The 26,613-nt window shown below is 38.1% G+C and overlaps 1 protein-coding gene across 12 annotated transcripts; it reads left to right on the top strand.

The window, feature by feature from the left end:
* Positions 1-4,072: 4,072 nt before the first annotated feature.
* On the top strand, positions 4,073-26,474 carry LOC135105615 (nuclear transcription factor Y subunit gamma-like). 12 transcript variants are annotated; one of them, XM_064013913.1, is made up of 8 exons: positions 4,073-4,203; positions 13,670-13,780; positions 17,831-18,016; positions 18,652-18,783; positions 20,810-20,959; positions 22,086-22,202; positions 23,009-23,158; positions 25,776-26,474. In XM_064013913.1, the coding sequence occupies exons 2-8, from the start codon at positions 13,670-13,672 to the stop codon at positions 25,824-25,826; spliced, it is 897 nt and encodes a 298-aa protein (XP_063869983.1). In that variant the 5' UTR covers positions 4,073-4,203; the 3' UTR covers positions 25,827-26,474. The 12 variants fall into 12 exon arrangements, with proteins under 12 accessions (XP_063869983.1, XP_063869982.1, XP_063869981.1 ...); XM_064013912.1 differs by having other exon boundaries at positions 23,003-23,158; XM_064013911.1 differs by having other exon boundaries at positions 22,017-22,202.
* The last annotated feature ends 139 nt before the right edge of the window (positions 26,475-26,613 follow it).

The raw sequence follows: 26,613 nt of genomic DNA, 5'->3' as shown, positions 1-26,613 counted from the left end.
ACTTAAGAGTTCACTTGATATTACGCAACTACACGCTTAGCATTCACTTACGAGCTTGCTTAACTGTACACAACACACTGGTCACATAAGAGCTAACATAACATTATGCACTGTACTACTAGTGTACTTTTCCTTGTCACTCAAAGTCTGAGTCAAAGATGTTGGCTGGTGGCTCTGGTGTGATATGGAATGGAGTGGAGCTGGACAGACTGGCTGAGGAGGTTGATAAGGGCATTTGAACCATCCAATATTTGGCTTATTCAGGTTCGGTTTAGGGAGTTTTTACTGTATTTACATACAAGTCACTTGTGGGTGAAAACCATTATTAAAACTGTGTAGAGTGAATTGTTTCAAATTAAATGAATAGTAACATTTACTTTCAATGAGTACGGAACAATAAAGCCTTCCAGCAGCGTGCAGCGTTCTGGCAGAGCAGGTAAAGGTGTCTAAATGGGTTTCCTGTCTTGGGCCATGACTTCCAACACATCATTGTGTTCTGGTACATTGCCATAATGCAGTGTGAGGTCATGACTGATACAACCAATTCGTGCTTAAACACTGCAGAGTGGCTTGTATTTGCACAGGTGATGAAATAAAATAGGTCTGAAGAAGTGATATATGGGACAGAATGTGGCCTTAACGTAGTGGATTCTGAGCAGTAGGGCAAGGGACCTCACTCTCGCCTCTGTGAATAATCTGTTACCTGAACAGCTGCTAGATATGCTTCCTACATTATAGTTTCTCCTTGCTCTGTAATCACTAATAACGGAAAATATTTTGTTATATAATATTTGTAGTCTGTCTGGACAGATTAGGATAATATATAAGGATACCTGAGATGTAACACGCCCAAAACACAGAAATAGTGTGAAAATACCAGCAAAGAGATGCTTTGACATTTCATTTCATAACTGCCATATGTACAGCACCATTTAGCAAGTTGTACTAATCATATTTGGCCAACATCATGCATCATTTTGATGTGGAATGTCTTAACCAGACTTTTCTCTAGATGTGACTACAATTAAACAAGAATAACCATTGTGTTTGCCTGTCTCTGCTTTGATCAGAAAAAAGCAAAGAATTGAACCTATATAATTACTTTTATTCAACTGACAATTTCACAAGGCCTGGAAGACTAGCTATTCACTTCTGAATAGCATAAACTTCAAGGAGTGAGCAGTTAAGGCTGCTGCAGTCTCTGTGAGGGACACTTCACCAATGAACTGTAGGACATTTTTTCCCTGGGCAGTACACCAGAGAACTCCGCTGGTCTGTTCTTCAGTGGTCAAGTGGGTGGAGCTCCGAGGTGCCTCAATCCGAGGCTCTTTGGAGAACTGAAAAAGATGCCTTACATGCTCTTTTCTTGATTGAATATTATATAAGTGTGTATTAGTATTCTTACTCTAATGACTCTACCCAGCATTTCTTACCCAAAATTAAACCTTTCATGTGGAGAAGCCACAGAATGCTTGACTTCTGATCCTTCTATTATTTCAGAATGGAGCAGGGCAAACCATGTGCTCATGAGTTCCTCAAAACTCAATTTCTTCATATATCCACTTGACACAACTTTCCTGACCACCATCCCTTTTTTAATGATACTCAATTATCACCTCTCCTCTACCTTAAACATATTTGAACTGTCCTTTGATAAAAATCTCAACTGGAAATTTTACATTGCTTACCAAAACAAAGTCCATGGAGTTCAGTGCTCTGTGTTGCCTCTCTTAATGTTTTTCCTCCTAGTTGCTTACATTATACAGGGACCTTATCCGTCCATGTATGAAGTACTGCTCCCACATATGGAAGCCTCAAATTCAGCTCACACAGCCCTCCTGAACTGAATCGAGGTGATTTTTTTCTTGTTTCATTAATTCCTCCCTTTTAAGAGAATGCCTTAATTCTCACATTCATCATGACAATGTATTTTTTATCGTCATCTGCTGCTCCTTTACACTTTGTAACTGTATGCCTTGTGGTCCCCTCCAACAACCTCACTTCACAAGGCTTTCTGCTTAATTTCACCTTATAAATGCAAGAGTTAGTGAGTATCTGTTCTTTCATCTCTTTTACTAATAAACTCTGGAATTCCCTTCCCATTTCTGTATTCCTGCCAACAACTTCAGCTGTTTCAAAAGAGGAGTATTAAGGCTCCTCAAGAGCTAAATTGCCCAACTCTTTGTTTCCTTCTTGGGAGTGGTACTGAGCAGACTTTTTTTTTTTCCCATAATCAGCCCACGATATGTGAAAAGTGTATTATGTTGTGTTTTATACATTCTTATGCCCTTTTCATCTTTCACACTAATGATCTATATATTGTCTTCCCAGTGAAGTTTTGATTTTTTATACCATGAAAAGGATCAAACCAAGATACAATAAATTTGTGCTCCTCTGATATTCATTGCTGATGACATTGTGCTTCAGTGGAGCTCTGTGTGTCATAATAGATAAGTGAAATCAGGGTTATTTGTGCAGCATATCAGCCTCTTCTGCTGCAGGTGTTAACCTCAGAGCTTGTGTACTTCTACGGCACTAATATTTCTAATAATTTCCCCCCACCTAAAATGTGAAAAATGTATTTTATTATACTACTTGGAAATAAGAAAAAATCAGAAGAAATTTTTATTTTTAATGATGAAGTCTTTTACTCATTACCAGTCTAGGTGCTTGGTATGAACAAAACATTATAAAAATTATGAATACTCAGAGTTGGACATTAGATACCTTAAATGTTTATGGAGGAAATATGTTTAGGTAATAAACATTATGTATAATTCAAAAAGTTATCTTGATACATAGTAGTACATCTGTACATCAGTTATATTTTAGTACATTTGTAAATGCGGTTGAAATACAGTAAAAATTCTCACTATTCTAAGGAAATTACTGAAATCCAAAGTTCTTAACAAAATCCTGGCAAGCACTCTGCCCAAGTTGTGTTCAATGTTCAGTGTTAAAGTTTAGTTTCTTGTGTTTTGGGTGTTTGAATACTCATTGAAGTATATAAATTCATAAAAGTAACTATTTAGAAACAATTCTAAATACGCATATGTAGTATTAAAATACATACGTATTTAGGTAGTACCCAGCTGTACACGCTTAGGAAATAGCATAATTATTTTATAAAAGGTTTGTAAACCAGTGATTCCTTGTTATACTTGGTGATACCTAGTTCATTGCGGATCTTAACCTTGTTTAGTCAAGAAACTGAGGTATCAGTAACTGTGGGTTTAAAGCATTCACATATGTTATCGTTTGAAGGAAATAAATAATTAAATCTTATTGCAGTTTAAGTTTTAACACCTGTCAGCTCGTGAATCAGGGACATTCACAACAGAGGGTTCATAGTTTTTATTACCATAGTGTGTGTACAATACATACACATACAATGGGAAGATTGGCTGCTCATAAGCACTGAAAACAAGAATGCAGATAGGGAAAGAGAGAGAGAATTTTTATGTTGATATACGATTGTGAGAGTATAACACGGGCAACGAATCAATTTCGTTAAAGGAAATGTTTGCAGACATTCATGTGTATTTGCTGAGTTTCTTTTTTATGTGGAATTGTTTGGTTTTTGTACGTAGCCTAGTTTATGCTATTAGGTATACGCACAGTCATATTGCCATTTCATTTGTGCTCGTGGATTATAGATTTTAAGGTGTTGAATGGGAAATAAATATATGATAATTTGCTTTACTAATACTATTATCACAGTACTATTACTATTGCTGCCGCTGTTGTTGCTTTTGCTGCTGCTACGTTGCCTAGATACAATTGTTACAGCATTATAAGACTTTCGCACAACAACCTAAACCAAGGATAATATAGGGTGACATAAACACATGGCGGCATCATATTTTATACTGTCATTATTGTGGGCAGAGAACCTTCGCTAAAATAAGGTGTGACCCTGCGGTCGCTATATAACGAACATATTATACATTACATAATATAATCCTATGCATGTAATTTTTATTTAGTAAGAAAATACATGAATAATAAAAAGATAGCTAGTATGTCCAAAACAAGGAATAAGTTGACATTCTTGCAAAAAAATATAAAGAATAATTTGAAACGCCATCGCCATCTTTGTTTACAAGGCAATCAGTGTGGCGGCGAGGATGAGGCAAGGAACAGTAACGCCGCCCGCCGCTGCCAGCCCTGCTTAGCCCACGCCACTCGCACCACACAGACAGCGTGAGTATTGCCACAGGCTCCTCCTTAATGCATTCCTGCCAGCCATGTATGCCTAGGTACTCAGTGTACCACCAGGCGAGACTCGCCCCACAGGCCACCACTGTCCGCCTGCTCTGGGGAGCCTGTGCACCCCGGGTCGCCTTCCTAGGCCCGCCCTCGCTCACCAGGGCTCACTGCACAGGCTTAGGAGTCCTTGTGAGTCCCAAGAGAAAGAATATTTGCTGGCCAGTGTGTGGAATGAGATAGGACTTAGTTATGATTTGAATAAAATTGTTTGTAAGGAAGCTTATTTGATGGCTAATTAGTGGTATGAGAGAACTAGGGTTATGATTTCAATATACATATTTGAAATATTTAACATAAATTTAATGTAATCAGTTTAAAGGTAATTATTTGAATCAAATTTTTTTTTGTTTATTTTATGTATTTATTATTATACCAGTAAGCTCACGAGTTTCTCGTTCAGTAAATTTCTAAAGTTCTTTTTCCATTCTTTCACATATACCTGTAGACACACCTAGAATGTAGATATAAGTGGGGAGAAGTGCCCTCGTTCTTAAGAAGGAGGAGGGGGGGGATGTCCAGGGAGGACAGTCTCACCTGTTAGATTAAGTAATGTTAGGTTAGATTGGTATTTGACCAGAATCACTACAAACTCACTTCAACATTCATGACATGTCTCATTGGCCACAGCTCCTTGTGCTGAGTATTTTGAACCCCATATATATATGTGTTGAAAATTAATAATAACAGCATCAGTGATTTTTGAAAATTGTTCTCATTTACTGGCTTAGATTTAGATTTAATTAGGTTTGGTTTAGTTAGGTTTAGTTTGGTTAGGTTTGGTTAGGTTAGGTTAGGTTTGGTTAGGTTAGGATGCTAGCAGTAAGAGCAAAATCAAGAACATGATGGCCATCACAACAAGAACAGCATTAGTAGTGCAGCTCTTACTTATTTTTGGTGGCAAGAGGCAGTGTTTGGCTCTATTATAGCTCTAGGGTCTATTTTAGCCAAAAAAATAGGAAATATGGTCGTGTGACTCTTAATATTTACCCTCTTTTCCTTATGGGGTTGAGGGGGGGAGGCAGTGAAAATGACAACAGAGTGATTTGCGACAGAAAGTGATGGTAGATTATTTAAAAATGCATTAAAACTTATCAGAAAAAAGTAGTTTCATCCGCCATATGGAGTTTGTTGCTAAACTGGACATTTATGATTAGATTAGTGTCCTTAAGGAGGGGGCCGGTTAGTATAGGTTAGTCACTGTAGACTTTATATGAAACATTACCTAACCTAACTGTTTGCACCCCCACCCTCCCCCATAAGGACACTAATCTAACACATGGAAGCCACAGAACGCCAGACTTCTTATCTCTTAAAAATTTCTGATTAGGGCAAAGCAAACTTAACATTATTAAAAAAACTCAATTTCTCTATCTATCAACTCAACACAACCTTCTAGACAACTATCCCCTCTTCATCAGTGTCACTCATCTGTCCCCTTTTACACTGAACATCCTTGGTCTGTCCTTTACTTATAATCTAAACTGGAAAATTCACATCTCATGTCTAGCTAAAACAGCTTCTATGAAGTTAGGCATTCTGAATCATCTACACCAGTCCCAGCCCCCCAGCTGCTAACTCTGTACAGGGACCTTATCACCCATATATGGAGTATGTTTCACATGTATGGAGGGTTCCACTCATACAGCTATTTTAGATAAGGTGGAATCAAAAGTTTTTTGTCTTATCAACTCCTCTCCTCTAACTGACTGTCTTCAGCCTCTTTCTCATCACTGCAATGTTGCATCTCTTGCTATCTTCTACTGCTATTTTCATACTAACTGCTCTTCTGATCTTGCTAACTGCATGCATTCCCTTCTGCGGCCTTGTTGCACTAGACTTTCTTCTTTCTCTCACCCCTATTCTGTCCACCTCTCTAATGCAATAGTTAACCAGCATTCCTAATTTTTAATTTCCTATTAAACATCTAGAAACCCCCCTTTAGGACAGGGGCACTTCTCCCCATTTAATATTTATTTTATCTTTTAGGTGTAACTAAAGGTATACGTGAAAGAATGGAAGACTGGACCAATAATAAGACCGGGAAAGGACTCTAGAAAATTACCCCTTGTTCTGCTGCACTGAGTATATAACAACATTATACAGCAAAATAATTTGATTTGTAGGAATATGTGCAACATGCATTCTTCTGTGAGATTGCTTTTATTCTGTAGCTATTATATTTATATTGCATCCTCTCAATACTTTCAAGTTACATATTTTAAATGTATCAGGGTATTTCAAGGTACTGTTGTGGCACCACCCACAGCTGACCAGCCACTAGTAACACTCTTAGCTGAGCAGGCAGCAACTCACACAGAGAAGTAGTCAGGACAGTACTCAATCCATCAGCAGGTGCCGTATTGCTGGTGGAAGCAACTTGTAGGGATTGGTGTAGCAGTGGAGTGCAAGGCAAGAAAAACATGCAAAGACTATATGCACAGCACAGCCATATATTTCATAATTAGAGAACAGGGCACAGGTATCTCATGACTTGCAGGACACTACAGGCACCAAACCTTGCACCAGACCAAGCACAGAGTTATAAATGCATGGCATACACCTCCCATACCTACCCAGAATACAAAGTCACTTGGGCGTCCATGCAGAACTTGCATGAAGGAAACACGACCTGACTCGCAAGGTACGACTCATGGCTCACAGTGTGACACGGAGACTACAGGTGGATGCATCAAAGTCTCTTTCAACTGCACTTCCCAGTAGCTGGTACCTAATCCTTACAGCCACAGGACGTCTTCTTCACACGGTCCTTTCTCAGGTCAGCCCTCAGGTGCACAACAAACACTTCACAGAGAATCCACCAGCCTCTGTTCCTCCAGCAGCAGGGAGGTTCCACACCTATCTATAACGTCTATCCTCTGTGACCTTTCTCCTGGCTGGTGCTCCCTCTGGCCTCTACAGTACCTCACACAGGCTGCCACATGTCCAGGTATCAACTCTAGTCACTACATATGCGTCCACTCTTGCCTCAGGTGTGCTCACCATGGCGTCACAGCTACTACCTCAAGACCCCCAGGCACCAGACTCGTCTTGCTGCTGCTGTTGCCTCTGCTGCTCTACTCCATGTCTGCTTTCCTCTATGTCTGGCTGCCAACTCTACAGTATCCTTCCTCTCTTGTGTCTCAGTGCCATCTGACTATCTCATTTACCTGCCTGCTGCCTCTCTCTCCTGCCTGCAAAGAGTGGGACCTGGAAATCAGGTGCCTTCCCACACCTCACTGCATTTGGCTTGAGAGGGAGAGGCCAACAGGCAAGACCGCATGCCGCCTCACAGTAGCGTCCATCCTAGCAACACCACCAGCGTAAGGAGGAGGCAGTAGACACCTGCCGAAACGATAATTACTCCCAGTGAGGTCTAAAGCACTGTTCAGGGGGTGCTGTGAACTTATCATTAAACCCAGCTGTGACCTTACTGAACATTTCCCTTTGTCTCACAACACAAGGGGGCAGTCACAGCCTGCCCTCTAAAGACAACTCTCTTCCTCCACACAAAACTACAAGCACCTAATAACACACACACCCTTCACTCAAAAATTTTAAAAATCATCATGGCGACTCCTACACCAGCCTAGGAGTCCCCATCTGGGGAGGGGACCATAAATGTTCACAGGTCGGACTGCCTTTCTATCGACAACCCTAAGTGTCTTGACACCCCCCTCAACTTTTTCTTCATTAACTTCTGCAACATTCGTGGTCTAAGATCTAATTTTCAATCTGTACAACACCACCTCTCCTCTTCTAAACCTCACCTTCTTTTCCTCACTGAAACTCAGGTGTCTGAGGCAACTGACAGTAGCCCCTTTTCTGTTCCCTCTTACTTTCTCTATCCTCATTTTCGATCCAAAGCTGGATGCTGCGTTTATGTGTGCAATGACTTAACCTGCTCTCATACCCACGCTCTTGAATCTTCCGAGTTTTCCACCTTCTGGCTATGACTACAGAGTCACTTTCAAACTAAATTTATCTGTGCTGTATACCTTTCACCTAACTCCTCTGACTATAAGAAATTCTTCGACTACTTAACTTCCAAAGTGGAGCACATTCTGACCCTCTTCCCTTTTTGCAGAGATCTCCATTCTTGGAGACTTCAATGTTCACCACCAGATTTGGCTTTCCTCTCCCTTCACTGACCATCCTGGTGAACTAGCCTTCAACTTTGCTATCCTCCACGACCTAGAGCAATTGGTGCAACACCCTACTCGTATTCCTGACCGTCTTGGAGATACGCCCAACATTCTTGACCTTTTCCTGACCTCTAATCCTGCTTATGCTGTCACCCTTTCTTCTCTGTTGGGCTCCTCCGATCACAATCTCATATCTGTATCTTGTCCTATTGCTCCAGTCCTTCCTCAGGATCCCCCTAAGCGAAGATGCCTCTGGCATTTTGCCTCTGCTAGTTGGGGGGACCTGAGGAGGTATTTTGTTGATTTTCCTTGGAATGATTACTGCTTCCATGTCAGAGACCCGTCTTTGTGTGCTGAGCGCATAACAGAGGTGATAGTGTCTGGCATGGAGGCATACATTCCTCACTCTTTTTCTCATCCTAAACCTTCTAAACCTTGGTTTATCACAGCTTGTTCTTGTGCTATACATGATAGAGAAGTGGCCCACAAAAGGTACTTAAGCCTTCCATCACCAGAATCTCATGCACTTTATATTTCTGCCCGGAACCATGCCAAGTCTGTTCTCCAACTAGCCAAAAACTCCTTCATTAACAGAAAGTGTCAAACCTTTCAAGATCTAACTCCCCTCGTGACTTCTGGCATCTAGCCAAAAATATCTCCAATAACTTTGCTGCTTCTTTCCCTCCTTTATTTCAACCAGATGGCACCACTGCTATCACATCTATTTCAAAAGCTGAACTCTTCGCTCAAACCTTTGCTAAAAACTCTACCTTGGATGATTCTGGGCTTGTTCCTCCCTCTCCTCCACCCTCTGACTACTTCATGCCACCTATTAAAATTCTTCGCAATGATGTTTTCCATGCCCTTGCTGGCCTAAACCCTCGGAAGGCTTATGGACCTGATGGGGTCCCTCCTATTGTTCTCTGAAACTGTGCCTCTGTGTTTTTCACCTTGCCTAGTCAAACTCTTTCAGCTCTGTCTGTCAACATCTATCTTTCCTTCTTGCTGGAAGTTTGCCTACATTCAACCTGTTCCTAAAAAGGATGACCGTTCTAATCCCTCAAACTACCGTCCTATTGCTTTAATTTCCTGCCTATCTAAAGTTTTTAATCTATCCTCAACAGGAAGATTCTTAAACATCTATTACTTCACAGCCTTCTATCTGATTGCCAGTATGGGTTCCGCCAAGGCCTCTCTACTGGTGATCTTTTGGCTTTCCTTACTGAGTCTTGGTCATCCTCTTTTAGAGATTTTGGTGAAACTTTTGCTGTTGCCTTGGACATGTCAAAAGCTTTTGATAGAATCTGGCACAAAGCTTTGATTTCCAAACTACTCTCCTACTGATTCTATCCTTCTCTCTGTAACTTCATCTCAAGTTTCCTTTCTGACCATTCTATTGCTGCTGTGGTAGATGGTCACTGTTCTTTTCCTAAATCTATTAACAGTGGTGTTCCTCAGGTTTCTGTCCTGTCACCCACTCTCTTCTTATTATTCATTAATGAATAATAACCAAACTTCTTGTCCTATCCACTCCTATACTGATGATACCACCCTGCACTTTTCCACGTCTTTTCATAGATGTCCAACCCTTCAGGGGTAAACATTTCACACAGGGAAGCCACAGAATGCTTGACTTCTGATCTTTGTAAAATTTCTGTTTGGGGCAGAGCAAACTTGGTATTGTTCAATGCCTCAAAAACTCAATTTCTCCATCTATCAACTCGACACAACCTTTCAGACAACTATCCCCTCTTCTTCAATGACACTCAACTGTCCCCCTCTTCTACACTGAACATCCTCGGTCTGTCCTTTACTTATAACCTGAACTGGAAACTTCACATCTCATCTCTAGCTAAAACAGCTTCTATGAAGTTAGGTGTTCTGAGACGTCTCCGCCAGTTTTTCTCACCACCCCAGCTGCTAACTTTTTACAAGGGCTTTATCTGTTCATGTATGGAGTATGCATCACATGTCTGGGGAGGTTCCACTCATACTGCTCTTCTAGACAGGGTGGAATCAAAAGCTTTTCGTCTCATCAACTCCTCTCCTCTAACTGATTGTTCAGCCTCTCTCTCACTGCCGCAATATTGCATCTCTAGCTGTCTTCTAACGCTATTTTCATGCTAACTGCTCTTCTGATCTTGCTAACTGCATACCCCCCCTCCTCCCACGGCCTTGCTGCACAAGACTTTCTTCTTTCTCTCACCCCTATTCTGTCCACCTCTCTAATGCAAGAGTTAACCAGTATTCTCAATCATTCATCCCTTTCTCTGGTAAACTGGAACTCCCTGCCTGGCTCTGTATTTCCACCTACTTATGACTTGAATTCCTTCAAGAGGGTGGTTTCAAGGTACTTATTCATCAATTTTTGACTACTACTTTGACCCTTTTACGGGACTGGCATTTCAGTGGGCATTTTTTTTTTTTATTGGGTTTTTGTTGCCCTTGGCCAGTGTCCATCCTACATAAAAAAACGTTACTTATGTTATTCTTGGCATCATTATACGGAATTGGATTATTTAGTTATTATTATGAAATATAAAGAAAACTTAAAAAGTATAAATTTATACCAAGCTTGGGATATGATGTAAAGGGATTAATGAATGCAGGACAGAGCATGGAACAGAACACTGGCAAGACAACAACTGATGGTACTTTGCTTGGCAGGCTCAGAGATGCTACTATGCCACTGTGTAGGTGGTGTAATGCATTGGTGCAAGTTCAAGACCCTCTTAAGGGTGAAGGAAAATTTGACACCGAATTAGCTGGCCTTGCTCCAGGTGGACTAATTAAGTGTTGAGCACTGTAATGCCTGGAAAAGTAGTTTGAATTTATGCAGACAATTTATTTCCTTAAATGCCTCCTATAAGTCAAAAGAATTTTTTACATCCATAGGTTTGATGTGTGTTTTCTATAAAAAAAAAAAAAAAAAAAAAAATTGCTAGTTTAAGGGATTCACACATTGAAAAAAAATGTAAACAATTCTTTTTGTTCATAAAATCTGTATAATAGATTTCTTCCAATAAGAAAATCAACACTTGGAAAACAAGTAGCATTTAAATGGCATTTACTGTCCCAGGAACTTATCATAAAGTAAGAGGAGTTTTCATTTCCACACATATGGTATACTCTTGGTAGCTGCCACACCAGTGATGTAAAGATAGATTAATAATAATAATAATAATAATAATAATAATAATAATAATAATAATAAAAAGGAACATAAATAAAAAAATAATAGATAAGTTAATAAATGAAACTGATATTACAGTATCCACATATACTACATAAAAAGGAACTCCCTTGGAAAATGAAATTCTTCCAAACAAAACACTTAGAAAACATAATTTAAGCAAACAATTTACTGCCCAAAAAACATTGCATAAGTTTTTATTTATTTATTTATTTATTTTTCCTTATAGACTGGTTATACTTTTTTATATTTTTTATTTTTATTTATTTATTTATTTATTTATTTATTTATTTATTTATTAATTATTGTTAGTATTATTATTATTATTATTATTATTATTATTATTATTATTATTATTATTATTATTATTATTATTATTATTATTATATTTTTATTTATTTATTTATTTTTTTGTCATACTAGTGGTATAAAAAGGGATATTTCTTGCAAAGTCTTTAAAATTCAGAACTCATTATTTACTTTTAACTGAAAGGACTAGTGGTATGATCAGTAAGCTAAGAAATGACAACATGGATTCAGTTTTTTTAAAATCCTGTTAAAACAAGAAAATATTATTATTTTTAATCTTGATTTCTCCTGGGCTCAGTAGAATTAGGATGAAATAGACAATATTGTAAGGATTAGGAGTAACAGATTTGATAAAGTTAAATAGATTTAAATAGATGCTGGCCATAACAGGTGTGTTGGTTACTTAGTCTCAGTCCATTTTGTTTCTCTTTCTGGTACAGATTGTATGTGATATACAGTGTGTTCTTATCAGATCATGATAATTGGTGGGTATTTTATCATAAGATAGTAGAGAAGGTAACTCAAGATAGTAGAGAAGATAACTCAGTATACTTTCTTTTTCTTTTTTCTTTTTTATATTAATTATCTTGCCCCTAATACACCTGTGACTGCTTCCTAAGATTAATACTTCAACACACACACACACACACACACACACACACACACACACACACACACACACACACACACACACACACACACACACACACACACACACACACACACACACACACACACACACACACACACACACACACACACACACACACACACACACACACACACACACACACACACACACACAAAAGAAAATCTGGTTATTTACACTTTATACGATTTAGACTGAATGTGTTTAGTTTATTTATTTGTTTTTTTTTATATATAGGTATAGTAAGATGGTTCAGTTGCTTATTTGATAATATAGCAGTTGTATGCAGCCTTAATACAGCCTCTATTAAGTCTAACCTGACCTAACCACATACCTTTCTGGCTAGATAGGGGCTCATCTTAAGTTGCTGCTTGAGTCTTCATTGGCAGGTCCATCTGGTTTTCATCCACCCAAGCAAGGCTTGTAATTATGGGTGATCATGGTAAAGAATTACCAGCCATAATGTTTCCCTTTGTGTTTCCCATTCAAGCAAGCCTCACAGCACTGGGGGCTCCACTGATGTGATGTGAGGAAGATATTGCAGTCACAAAAGAATATTTCAGAAGCTGCTTCAGTCTTGTAGGAAAAATTTTATCAAGTCCTAGTATAATCAGGTGCTCACCCAGCACACCGAACATATCCAGGAGTCGCAGTCATTGTCTCTAAACTGGATTAAAATTCATATCATGCCTTGAAGTGATTGCCTAGTGAATCTACTTGTGATTGTTGGCTATGGCACAGCTCCTTTACATATGTCTGCTTCACACAGAGTAGCAGGCACTGATGCACTTATGTGGGTGTTTTCATGGCACAGTCCTGTGATGTAGTGGTGAGGGGCAGGTCTCATGAGACTGAGGTGTTATTTTAGCATTCCATGTTGGTATGGAGAATTTATGAGGAGGAAACCCATTTATCCAAATTTTTCATTTTTCCTGTTCCATTCAGCTTAGAGTGGGACTTTGCTGTACCTTTATTTATACAAGCTAGGGAAAAAATTGTTAATTTCTGATTGACTTCTTCTTTATGACTTAGACTAAATTTAATTATTATTCTTATTGTTCTTAGCAAATGTGTTTTGTAACAAATTTGCAAATTTTTGTTGTGCAGATGTCTTTGGACGGCCAGCTGGAGGGGGGGCAACAGAACCCAACCGAGGCCCAGCAGAGCCTCAACAGTTTCTGGCCCAAGGTCACTGAGGACATCCAACAACTCACACAGGTTGGCATAACTTGATGTATTGCTGCATGTAATCTTTGCTTCACAATGTGATTCATGCCTTATATGAGACATCTAGAATCACAGTAGTGTAATCATCACCACGGGAAATGGAGTTAATGGTGCCCAGCCTGCTGATGTTGGGGAGATATACTCTTATAATAAGGAAAATGACTTTATTGCTGGGATCATAAAAACACAAATTCATCATGACAAGACAAAGCAAGCTTTGGTGAGGAGCTGGGCAACATTAACTTAATTTTCTCCACATTAGCACTTACGCTGTTGTGAGTCTAGATGCCTCGTATAATATCATAGCGCTGTGTTGGTTGGGCAGTAATGTGAGGTGTACAAAGGAATATTGAAGCACCTTACTTAGATGAATCACTCCTGGAAAATAATAACAATCTGTAACCTTTTAGGATAAATAATTTAAATTATATAATATTGCATTTATTTAAATCATGAGTTCGTTTTACAAATTTCAACTTTACTGTTTATGTAGGAATCGTTTTGGAAGCTGTTTTGGTTATGCGACAGGTGATGGAAAGTTATAATTAATGGCTCTAAATCTTAATGGGGCCAAGTAATTAGTGAGGTATCACAGTAATTAGTTTTGGGAATCTTGTCATTTATAATGTACAAGATGTGGACAAAAAGTATCTGATCTCGAATTTGTTAGCACAAAGTAATAATGCATGAGCAAAATCCACATGGGTTTTAGGTGACCTGAGCATGCACAAAAAATTTCATGTCTATAAGTGGTGTCAGTTGCCTGCAGTGATGCGTTGAGTACAGACATGAAGACAGTGCTGTGTGATTTTTCTTTTTGAGTCAAGGTAACTGAGTGCATTGAACAAAGACACTGTATCAAATTCTGCCAAAAACTTAGTGATATTCAAGTGCAGACTCTCAAGAAGATTCAGAGGGCCTTTAGAGATGATGCTATGGGAAAAACACAAATAGAGGAGTGGTACAACCAGTTCAAAGATGGCTGCACCTCAGTGGACAGTGAGCCACGTTGTGGCAGACCATTGACTAGAAGAAACAATGAATTAATTGCAAAGATTCAAGGAAAAGTCTATGAATATCATTGTTTGACTATTGAGGAGATTGTTGGTGAAGTTGGAATCAGCCATGGGTCAGTTCAGTTAATTATAACAAGATATGATCATGAGGAGGGTGTCAGGCAAATTCATAACAGAGTTGCTGTCAGACCAGCAGAAAGAAAACAAAGGAAATCTTCCAGGATGTGCTGGAGTGTGCTAGCCAAGATCAAAACTTCAGGAACACTGTCATCACTGGAGTTGAGACATGGGTGTATGGCTGTGACCCTGAAACAAAATTACAATCATCCTGATGGAAGCATCCATCTTTGCCAAGACCAAAGAAAGCAAGACAGATTTGCAGCAATGTTAAACTGATGATGACCTGTTTTATGACAACAGAGGTATTGTACACCATGAATATGCACCACAAGGTCAGACAGTTAACAAACAATACTACCTGTGGGGGGGTTCTTCTCTGCCTTCGTGAAGCTGTGCAGCAAAAATGATCTGACCTGTGGGCAGCAAAGAACTGGCAACTCCACCATGACAATGGTCATCCAAGCATTCCTCATCAAGCATAACACACCACTTATTTGTCAGGCTTCCTACACTCCAGATTTGGCTCCTTGTGACTTTTGGGTATTCCCAGAGCTCAAAAATACATTCAAATGGAGAAGATTTCAGTCAACAGAGGACATTAAGCAAAATTTGACGGTACATCTCTACAGCATCCCAAAAAGTGATTTTCAGAAATGTTTCCATCTGTGGCAGGAACATTGACAGAAGTGTGTAAACTCCAAAGGCGAATACTTTAAAGGAGACTAAATAAAAATGATGAGTCTTTTAATATTACTTGTTTTTTGGCCAAAGTTCTGATACTTTTTGACTACACCTCGAGCATTAATGATCCAGATAATGGGATTAGTAACAGTGTTAGCAGATTCATTGATGACACAGAGATCGATTAATTACGTTCGATTTAGATGCAGTCATTCTACAGACAGATTTACAGAGGATGAATGAATAGACAGATGAATGGCAAATCCAATTTAGTATCAGCAAATGTAAAATACTTAGCATAGGTAGAGGAAATCCTTAAAATAGTAGAGAGTAAAGAATGAGGCTCTGGTAAGATCAGAGGACAAAAAGATTTCTTTGCCAGAGGAAATAATGCACAGAAGGCAGAAACAAAGCAAATCCCTTTATGCAAAAAAGGAAAACAATATCAAAGCTAAAGTGTGGCAAAGTTGCAAGCATAGATGGAATAACTGGAAAATGTTACAGTATGTTGTAAGTCTCTTACACTGGAGCAGAAAATGGAAATTCTAGACTGATATGAAAAGGGATAGAAAACCTCTGTGATCACCCAAGCTGCAGGACTGAAGGAGAGCACTCTACGCATTGTGCGACAGAATGCAGACAAGATAAAGGCAAGTGTATAGGCTGGGACATCAAAATCAGCCCAGAGATGGAGATGGGGGATGGAGAAAATGCTGACAACATGGATTGAACATGAAAACAAGACAAGTGTCCTCATCAGCATGGCCATCATTCAAGAGAAGGCCAAGAGTCTAATGCATGATATTGGGACTAAGGAAGAAGCTAAAAACTTTCAAGCAAGTTGTGGGTGGTTTCACAAGTTCAAGAAATGCCAAGGATTCCACAACATCAAGATGATGGGAGAATCAGCATCTGCAAACACCAAGGCAGCAAAAACATGAAGGAAGGAGAATGTTCAGCTAAGCAAGTTTTTAATCTTGATGAAACAGATTGGGCGTTGACAAAGAATAACCTGCGCATTGCATTGGCCAAAATAAAAGATGGTCTGACAGAGTTGGAAGAAATTGACCCCAACATTGATTGCAGTTTGTTGGTAGCAAGAAATGTCATGGGCATTATCTGCTACTCTGAAATATTAAAAGATCTGGAAAAGCAACAAATTCAGCCCACAATGTTTAGTTATTTTAAAACTGCAAAGCAACAAGAAAAGTGGATGAATCAGAAGTGGTATGTGTGGAAGGACACGGTGTCAGGAGAGAAGTGGAAAAAAGCGGAAAAGTGAAAGAAAGCAACTTTAATGACTCAGAAGTGGGTGACCCTGAGGAAGTGGATGCCTCTGAGGAGGTGGAAAAAGAGGATTAGTGATGTGTGTGCATGGAGAAGAGGGGGGCAACAGTGGAGGTGGAGGAAGATTAGTGAGATGTGCCACGCATGTGTGTGTGTGTGTGTATGGCGAAAGAAGCAGTTTGTGTGTATGCCTCTGGAGGACATGTGAGTAATTAAGCAGTTATCATAAATAAGGTTATAAAAGTTCAACATTATGTTTATGTAGTATGTTTACTAACCAAATAAAGAAATTTTTGTGATATACTTAGTGGTGTTTCATGGTCAAATCCCTGCATCTCAACCATATATATTAATTCTAATGGCACAATTACTTTCTAATTATGCTGTTTTAATGAACCTATATGTCATATAAATAGGGATTTACCTATACTTATGTAAAGCTCTTAATTCATAATTTTGCTCATCTCTGTGTCATCTTCATGTTTCCTTCCACCTCTTTCTAACTTAACAAAACAATACCATTTCTGTTCCATTGTACCATTTTCGTATCTATAGAAAAGCTTTAGTTCCTCTTTACATTTGTTCATTGTATCCTTTTCAAAGTTCCTTTCTTCTGTGTGTGTGTGTGTGTGTGTGTGTGTATATATATATATATATATATATATATATATACACACACACACACACACACACACACACACACACACACACACACACACACACACACACACACACTTTTTTTTTAAAGAAATCTTGTAAGATATTTGAAGAGGATTGAAGAGGAAAAGTGTTGCTAGAACCAAAAGCTGATAGGCACATTGAAATTATGATTAATATCACTATTAAAACTGAACTGCGGTTATTACGTTTAAACATTAATATGGTACTCTTTAGCTCTTAGTATGACTATTAAGCACGACTTTCCTAACCCACTCAGAGTGACCTGCGACAGCAAGAGCTCCCCCTTGCTAGGATAAAGAGGATAATGAAATTGGATGATGAAGTGAAGATGATTAGTGCTGAGGCACCAGTCTTGTTCAGCAAGGCAGCAGAAATATTCATCACTGAACTCACTCTACGTGCCTGGATACATACTGAAGACAATAAACGGAGAACTTTACAGGTGGGATTATACAAGATGGTGAGTTTGAGTGAAGCTAGATTAATGAGCAAGGGAGCCTGGAATGATCTATGGAAGACAGACTATGTTGCAGATAATAATGACATGGACCTAAGTATTTAGAATTGTGCAAGGCATGTATGGGACAGGGTGTGTGTAGTGTTTTCTGTTGGCCACTACATACTGCTGGGGTCCTGAGCCTCAGACAGTAAGAAGGGGGAGGGGAAAACCATATAACAGATTTTAAAAGTAAAGGAAATATTTCATTGCATATGTTCCAAAATATGTTTCCAGATTATGTAAATTTCAGAATTGTAAATTGTTGCTTATTGGTTTGTAAATTATTGAAAATATTTTTTGAGCATTCTGTTTTTTCTTTTGTCATTGCACTTATTGTGAAGATTAGTCTATGAAAACTGAGGCTGCATTACTACCTGGAAACTTAAGTAATAAAGAAAAATATAAATATAGATTTGTAAAGAATGGAAAGTTGCTGATAATGCTTTATTATTAACTTCATATCTCCTTCATATCTAGGTTGTTGATAGTGCTCCTGTCATATCTCCTGTCTGTGAGGATTATTTAAAAAAGACAATGTTGTTTTATTGTATCATTGACATCATCCCTCCTTCTTGCAGAGAAATGACATTGCCATGGCCATCACCAAGTATGACCAATTTGATTTTCTCATTGACATTGTGCCAAGAGATGAACTTAAGCCCACGAAGAGTCGAGATGATGGGAACCGTGCTGGAGTCCCTGCAGACCAGGTGTGTTCGCTGATGCTATTGGCGTCATTCAGTGTACAGAGGGCTGAAATGTGAGAATGGAATGATAATATGTGGATATGGTGTCTCATGGTGTGTGTGTGTGTGTGTGTGTGTGTGTGTGTGTGTGTGTGTGTGTGTGTGTGTGTGTGAACTGTTATAATAAACTGGTTTTCTAGAAACAAGAAGTAAATAATTCTTGAATCTTAGGCTTCCTGATTGCAGTCACAAGAAAAAATCCTTGCTGCTGTTCAAATGTAGCATCTCGTCTCCCTTTAACCAATATAGTGTTGTGCCTTGTCAGAGATAGGGGTTTTGTCAGGTTGCAATTTTTTCATTTTTTTTTTTTTTTGTCCCTTAAAATGAGGAAAAATAACAAATCGTTTGATATAAATATTAATCCCATGCCATGGATGGAAGTGTGGCTGCCATACTATTTTGATTCTTGGATTTTTTTCCTTCTCAAAGCTCATGACATCAAGGTAGTGATGTGGAATTTTATTTTTATATTTTTTAAAGCTTTTATTCTCACCTTTGTGTACACTATAGTGTGTGTAATAAATAAGTACTTCTTTATATTATAAATATGGTGGAACCTTGGTTCTCAAACTTAATTCATTCCTGAATACTGTTCAAGATCTGAAATGTTTGAAGCTGTTTTCCCCATAGGAATCAATGTGAAATGATTAATCTGTTCTCAGACACCAGTCTACACTGTTTTAGCAGCTTATGACAGATGCTCCCTCAGCAAAGACGGCTGCTTCATATCTCCAACTCACAATTATTTATCTGGAAAGGATGTGATGAATGAACTTAGTGATATAGAACTCATCAGAAGATACTGTTTAGACCTTGCAGGTATTCTCTTTGTCACCAGTCTAGTGAGGGAAGCCTTACAGAGGGACACAGTGAGAAGCAACCCACTTACTGTCAAAATGAAGTTGATCACAACACTTAGACATCTTGCTGCTGGGAAAAGCTACTAGAAAAATGCAGTTGTGCAGTAGTGATGGCATTAGGGGTCTTCGAGAGATCCACAGATGGGTCAGAATTACTCCTGAACGCCGAAAACTGTTTGTTTACATTGAAGCTTTTCAATGAGATCACATTTACCTTATTTCAAACACTGAATTACTGTCTTACACTGTGTATCTTCTCTAAATATATGAAAATAAAGTAGATATTTATAGAAACTATAAATTAGTAATAAAAGGCAGCTTTTGCTATGTCTTTTAATATTTGAAATCAAGTAACTGTTGAAGAACCAAATTATGGTACCACAACCAAAGCAATAATGAGTTCAAAATTGAAAACTGAATTGTTCAAAAAGGGAGGCATTTAGTAACCGAGGTTCCATTGTACCTATAAATAAACAAGAATTGTACATTCAAGAAAATGGTTGGATGTACATCTGGCAACACTTCATGTCCCAAGGCTTTGGCTACTACATCCACAGTTCTCAAAGAATAGAACATACTATGAATTTTATGACTCAGTTTTCTATTCCAGTTACTATGAAGTCTTGTTTCCTATTTTTTATGTCTTATTGATTTTAGATTTTAAAAGTAATTTCTCAGGAGAAAATAACTTACTTTTTTATGTGATGATTTTTGGGGAAACACAACAGTTCACCCTTTGTATCCAACTCTGCAACATTTTTAACCAAAATCTTTATCTCTCTCCAATACCGTAGCTTTCAATTTCATTTTATTGCATTACTATTATACGCATGTTGATGTAGGCATTGAAAAAACAAAATCTCCAAATGTCTCAGTTCCAACAGAAGTATTCAGTTTATAATAACTCCAAGCCAAAAAGATAGGTATATATATATATATATATATATATATATATATATATATATATATATATATATATATATATATATATATATATATATATATATATATATACTAAACACTGCATTGGTTAAGGGAGATCTCTGCCTGGTTATTATGATGGTTTTTGGAAACATATTGCTAGATTATTGTGTGGACTTTGGGAACTTGCTTAATTATTTGGTTTACAGCATTATTTCCAGATAGCTCAGCACTACCAAGCTGTACTTCAGTCAACAGCCAACAACAGTAACAGTAGCTCTCAGACTGTGCAGCCAACCAGTGTTCAGCCACAGACAATTCAGATTGTGCATGCTGGTGGACAGACACCCTCTGTTCAGGTGAGTATGGTGGATGTCATTACTAAGACACATGTGATGTGCTTTACTCTTCATCTTTCACATCTTCCATGACTTCAGTTACTCATAATGCAAGAACATGCAGTATTAGATCCTGGTGTTAATGAACTGTTGAAGCACTTTAGGATTATATGCAATACCCAGGTTGTAAATGATGTCTTGTATGTGGCAGACTTATGATGACACCTAAGTAGGCAAGATGGATGGAAAGATAAGGGAGAGGGTAGTGAAAGGCAGGTGCATTATAGAATCATTTGCAAGTATTATGAGAGGGGAGAAATATGTCATGTAGGTGAAAAGATCAGTTAAAGGAGTAATAGTTGGAAAGTGGTGTTAGTAGAGGTGGAGTACTTGAGCAGACAAGGAAATATTTGGATAGGGTGAGGTGGAAGCTTTCCTGCTATGGGCACCCCTTGGGACACCAGAGGGAGTGAGGTGTCAAAGACAGATAGCCATCATGTAGGAACATACTTGTCTGAAAATTAAGATGCTTCAGTTTTTACAAAATGCATTCCAGTCTCATATAATTTGCTTTCATTAATCACTGGTTTTGTTCTATTTTATAAACTTTGCTGTAAATGTTGAGTTCAAAGACATTGATATAGCCAGTGGTTACCTGACAACTCTCTCTTGGTTGATGACAAGCCGTACATGAAATTTTTGGAATAGAGTTAATACAATTTCTTGTCTGAATATCAATTAGCCACCTGTTGATAATTATATGGTCTTAATAAACTAAAACTATTGCATAACATGTATGCTGTAAGAAGGTTGTCACCAATGGCTATTTATTAATGTGTTGCAGACTTCCAGTCCATGGTTCACAGTTCTGGCAGAATGTTTTAGAAATTATTATTGTAGTTGATCATTATATCTCCCATTAGTGAGATATACTGCATGCTGAGTGTGACAGTAACCAGGTGCTTTACAACACTAATCACCTTTAGGGCAGCCCAGTCATAGTTTTGAATATTTTTGCGGAGGGAACCATTTGATTGTAATGAAATAGATAAGAGCACCCATATATTGGTTCCTGCAGTCATCTGGCACCACAACAGCATCCACCACACAACCCCAGCAACAGGGTCCTCAGATCATTCAACTGCAGGCACAGACTCAGCCGCAGCAGAACCAAGCCCAGGCTCAGCAGTCACAGCAGACCTCAGGTGGCATCCAGATCATCCAGCAGATCATTGGACCTGACGGACAGATCCAGCAGATACCAGTGAGTGCTGTTGTGATATATGGTCAACTTTTGCCCTATTCTGCATGAAACTGTTCAGTTTTGAACTGAGTTTAAATGTGACAATTTTACTAACATCCATAAGTATTAAATGTTGTTACCTTGAAGGTATTGAACCAACCATAGTTACTTAAGGAAAAGCTGAGTGGTGTATGCTTCAGGTTTTTGGCACTTTCCCAAATTTTTATACTTGAATATTTTCAGTTATCTTATGAATTTGTTTTTCTGTAAGCTGATTTTCAAGAAAGATCTAATAATGATATGAAACCACTAATTCTTAAAAAAGTTGTGGAAACATGAAGTTAACAGGAAGTGAATGCTTAGTGGGACAGCCAGTGGAGATGTGGTGGGTGGTGACAGTCATATGGACAAGCTTACATTGATAACAATGTTCATTCAGTTAACAATTTTCTGAAGAGTTGATAATTCAAACTTTTATTTTTTATATTTTATTTTATTTATTATTTTTTTCTGCTCAAGGTAAGGCAAAAAGAAAAGGTGATTGACAATAGCATTAATATGAAAAATTTGTGAAAGTGGCAAAATATTCTCTCTCTCTCTCTCTCTCTCTCTCTCTCTCTCTCTCTCTCTCTCTCTCTCTCTCTCTCTCTCTCTCTCTCTCTCTCTCTCTCTCTCTCTCTCTCTCTCTCTCTCTCTCTCTCTCTCTCTCTCTCTCTCTCTCTCTCTCTCTCTCTCTCTCTCTCTCTCTCTCTCTCTCTCTCTCTCTCTCTCTCTCGAGTTCTTGGGAAAAAATTCAACCCGCCCCATTCTGTATGGGTCAGATCCAGTTGACGCCCCAGCAACTTCAAATGATAAAGCTGCAGATGTCGGGAGCCACTCAGCAGCCCATCATCATCCAGACAGCTCCCATCCAGGCTGTCACACAGCAGGCTCAGACAGTGGTAACATCACAGCCACAAATCATTCAGCTTCAGCAGGTTGGTTCTTATTCTGCAGTAGCTGATAAAACTGAGTTTTCTATATTTTTAGAATAGAGGTCGGTAAAAACAGTATTTAAACTTTGTTAAGAATTAGGGTTGAGTGTATGCAGTGATGGACAGTATTCTGATACATGTATTGGCCATAGATATTGATTAGTACTTTTGTACTGGTGTTGTTATTGGCTTAGCTAGTGTCAGTATATCAGTATCACAAAGGTCTTCCTCAAAATGCATTGGAAGAATAAATTTTGATACATTAACATGAATATTCTGTTGGTCAGTACATTATGTTATGTTACATGAAAATATCCTAATTAGAATTTTAAATATATGTGGTAATTATATAAGTCAGGAAATACATTTATGTTGCAGTCAGTCTTCATTACATAAAAAAAAATAAAACAACAAATTTACATATTGGTGGCATATCTTCTTACAATAAAGTATTGGTGATATATTTGTATTGGTGTAACAATCTACAAAGAACTGATATATCAGTGTCACGCAAGGCAGTTTTCAGTTATTGATATATCAGTATTGCTTTAGACTATTCTGTATCAATGCCCATCACTGAGTACATGACATTTGGTCTAGAATTACAGTAAATAATAAGTGATGGTCTTTTTTAGTGGTGTGTATTTTAGAAGAGAAGTCATCAGTTTCAGAGGATTTTTTCTCCATAGCCATCTTGATTTGTAGGTGAAGTGGTGTGAATCTTAATGAAAGTTCAACTTTACTTACACATTTGGAACTTGTAGATCTAAATGGTGCTTATTTGAGGCATCTGTAATTAAAGAGGCATCCCCACCAAACACTTACTAGGAAAAGTAATAATGATAGTATTAAAATAAAAATTTTAATAATTGCAGATTTCCTTTAATATTGAAACAAATTAAATAATTAAAAGATCTTGTTAATCTTATTTTTCTTTTGATGCAATTTTCAATATTATCATCATAATGCACTAAGATAACAATATTCACCTTATCAGAGTGTAGTGGTTTAGGGAGACATGCCAGGGAAGGGTTAAAAGTTGGTGATTGTCATCTCTTTGCCTTCCTTTCTAACTTTTTCCACTTTTTTGCACACTTATGATGCACATCATTGGATCCCAGGACCTTATACACAAAGATTCTTAAGTGGAGGGATTGGACAAAAGTTAAACTATTTGATTTCTTGGTTAAAGTTCCCAAAAGTCCTTAATATTGTGCTTAGTGCACTGAAAAGTTAAGCATGGTGAGGCATGTACTTATTATATTTATAGCATTCAGGAATGGAAGGTGGCTGACCATCAGAAAGCCCAAGACTGCCATGTCAAGAATTATCAGCCCTATTATAGATGTTTTTAGTGACCTGAGCAACTCTGAACTGTTGAAAAAAATGCTGATTAGATCATGCAGTAGTGTTATTTGTGACAGTTTTGGTGGGAGATGACTTGGAGAGATCTGCTGATATGATTGCTGCACTGATATCAGAAATGAAAGTGGTAATTACACTGCCAACTGAAAAATGCAGTCTCTTCTCCACCAGGCATCCCCTGTGTCCTTTTGTTGCCATGGGCATAATTTACTTTCTTGGTAATAGAGGCCCATGTATCTTTTTTTGTGCTGCTTAGTTGAATGTTGGACTAAATTTGCTCTTTAGGAGACTTCTTCCTTCATATACCAGCTAGAGAAGAACCATCAATCCAGTTAGTTTTCCTGTTATGGGCTTTTTTTTTTTTCAGTCTTACGAGTTAGTTATTTATTCCTTACTTAAAAAAAAAAGGACACAGGGATTGGAATTGCTGAGTCAGAGCATCATGGGCTCAGGGTTGTAAACAGAGACAAAATACCTGAATTTATTGTTGATGTAATTTGCTTATAAAAGACCAAAAGAATGCATTCAGATCCTTACAAAATGAAAGGTAAACAAATACATATTTGTTATTCCAAAAATGTAAGAGGCTTATCCCAAACTAAAGTACAGTTTTAAGATAGTACATACAGCATCAAGCAGAACTCTGAACATAATTATAAGAATCTTTGTGCATAGAGGCCCAGGTACTTCTGTCACAATGTCACTACTTGTAAAATAAATTTTGTCACTGAATTTCATGATTAATAAGAAAAAACAAGTGTGAAAGAATGATTTGCCCCGTTAATGTAGCACACTTATTCTGGTGGCACTCCACACTTGCTCATTGGCTGGGGTGAGAGTTGTGGGCATGCAGGACTTGCTGATTTTGCAAGGGAGCCTTCAACATACTTGTCTTGCATTGTCAAATAAAACTCCTGATTTTAATTGTTTGGTACTCAGTTCACATGGTTGATTCTTGTGTAGCAACATATGCTATCAAGGAGAGGAGAGTTATTCCTGTCACACCTTAGCTCGGACTCAAAACTGTCCAATCGGCAGGGATGCCTTGTTACTTGTTGATGCTTTATATGAGGTGTGAATAGAAGGGGCAAACTGAGCAAAAATATTGTCAAGAGAAAATATGCTACCCATAGTCAGCCATCTATCTTTGGCCAGAGAAGCCAGATTGGATCTGCCTTCTGTACATGCACTTTTCACCATTAGCCAGAGATTTATCTAAATTAATTTTGTAATATTTCTCTGTCTTGTGTTTTAGGGTGGAGGACAACCAGTTTACATCACACAGAGTCAGGCTCAGCAGCAGTAGCCTAGCTGTGGGCCACATGCCATGTGGCAGAGCCATCCATCTTTGGAGCTATTGACAAGACACTCCATACATTCTTGATCTTTGAAAGATGAAAAAGAAAGAAAAAAGTACAAGGTTTCTATGCCCGCTGTAGGATGGAGTTAATTTCATTCCAAGTGGCCTTCATCTCTATATATATTTTATGTATCAGTCTGACTCAGAATTTGATTCATACTGGAAGCTCATGAGTCACCTTCAGTTTTTGGAGGGTGATGGAGGTGCAGAGGCTGCCTTGGTCTCTTACATTATCATCTGGGGCAACATGATATTTGAACTTCACAGCACAGACTTTATGTTGGTGTTGGTCAACAGTGCACACTGTTTCGGATGAAACTACTTCATTTGTAAGGAAGAGTGATGGTATGGTACAACACTTACTACTTTTCCTGATTGATTTGTGTGTCTGTATAGAAATAGAGGTTGGATGCACGTGTTTGCGTAATTTATGCAATATATATTTTCTGACATGATTAGATTCATATCAAATAAAACTGTATGTATATAAGAATGTAAAATAAGTCTTTCTTGTTCCTCATCCTTGCCATAATGGTGATTCCCTCTTTTATCATTTTGTAAATTACATCCCAAGCAATAAACTTAGTGTTTATATATTGTGTATGGAATTTTGCCTGAGGTAACATTTCTCAAGTAAGCTTATCATTCAACTGTTTCTGTTGTTGAGAGTTCTCATTAGGAAGGGATAATGTTTAATTCAACGTGCTTCTTGAGTGGTACACTTGTCAATGAC

This window comes from Scylla paramamosain, chromosome 12, assembly GCF_035594125.1.
Source record: "Scylla paramamosain isolate STU-SP2022 chromosome 12, ASM3559412v1, whole genome shotgun sequence".
NCBI lineage: Eukaryota > Metazoa > Arthropoda > Malacostraca > Decapoda > Portunidae > Scylla > Scylla paramamosain.
This window is presented reverse-complemented; position numbering and strand designations above follow the sequence as displayed.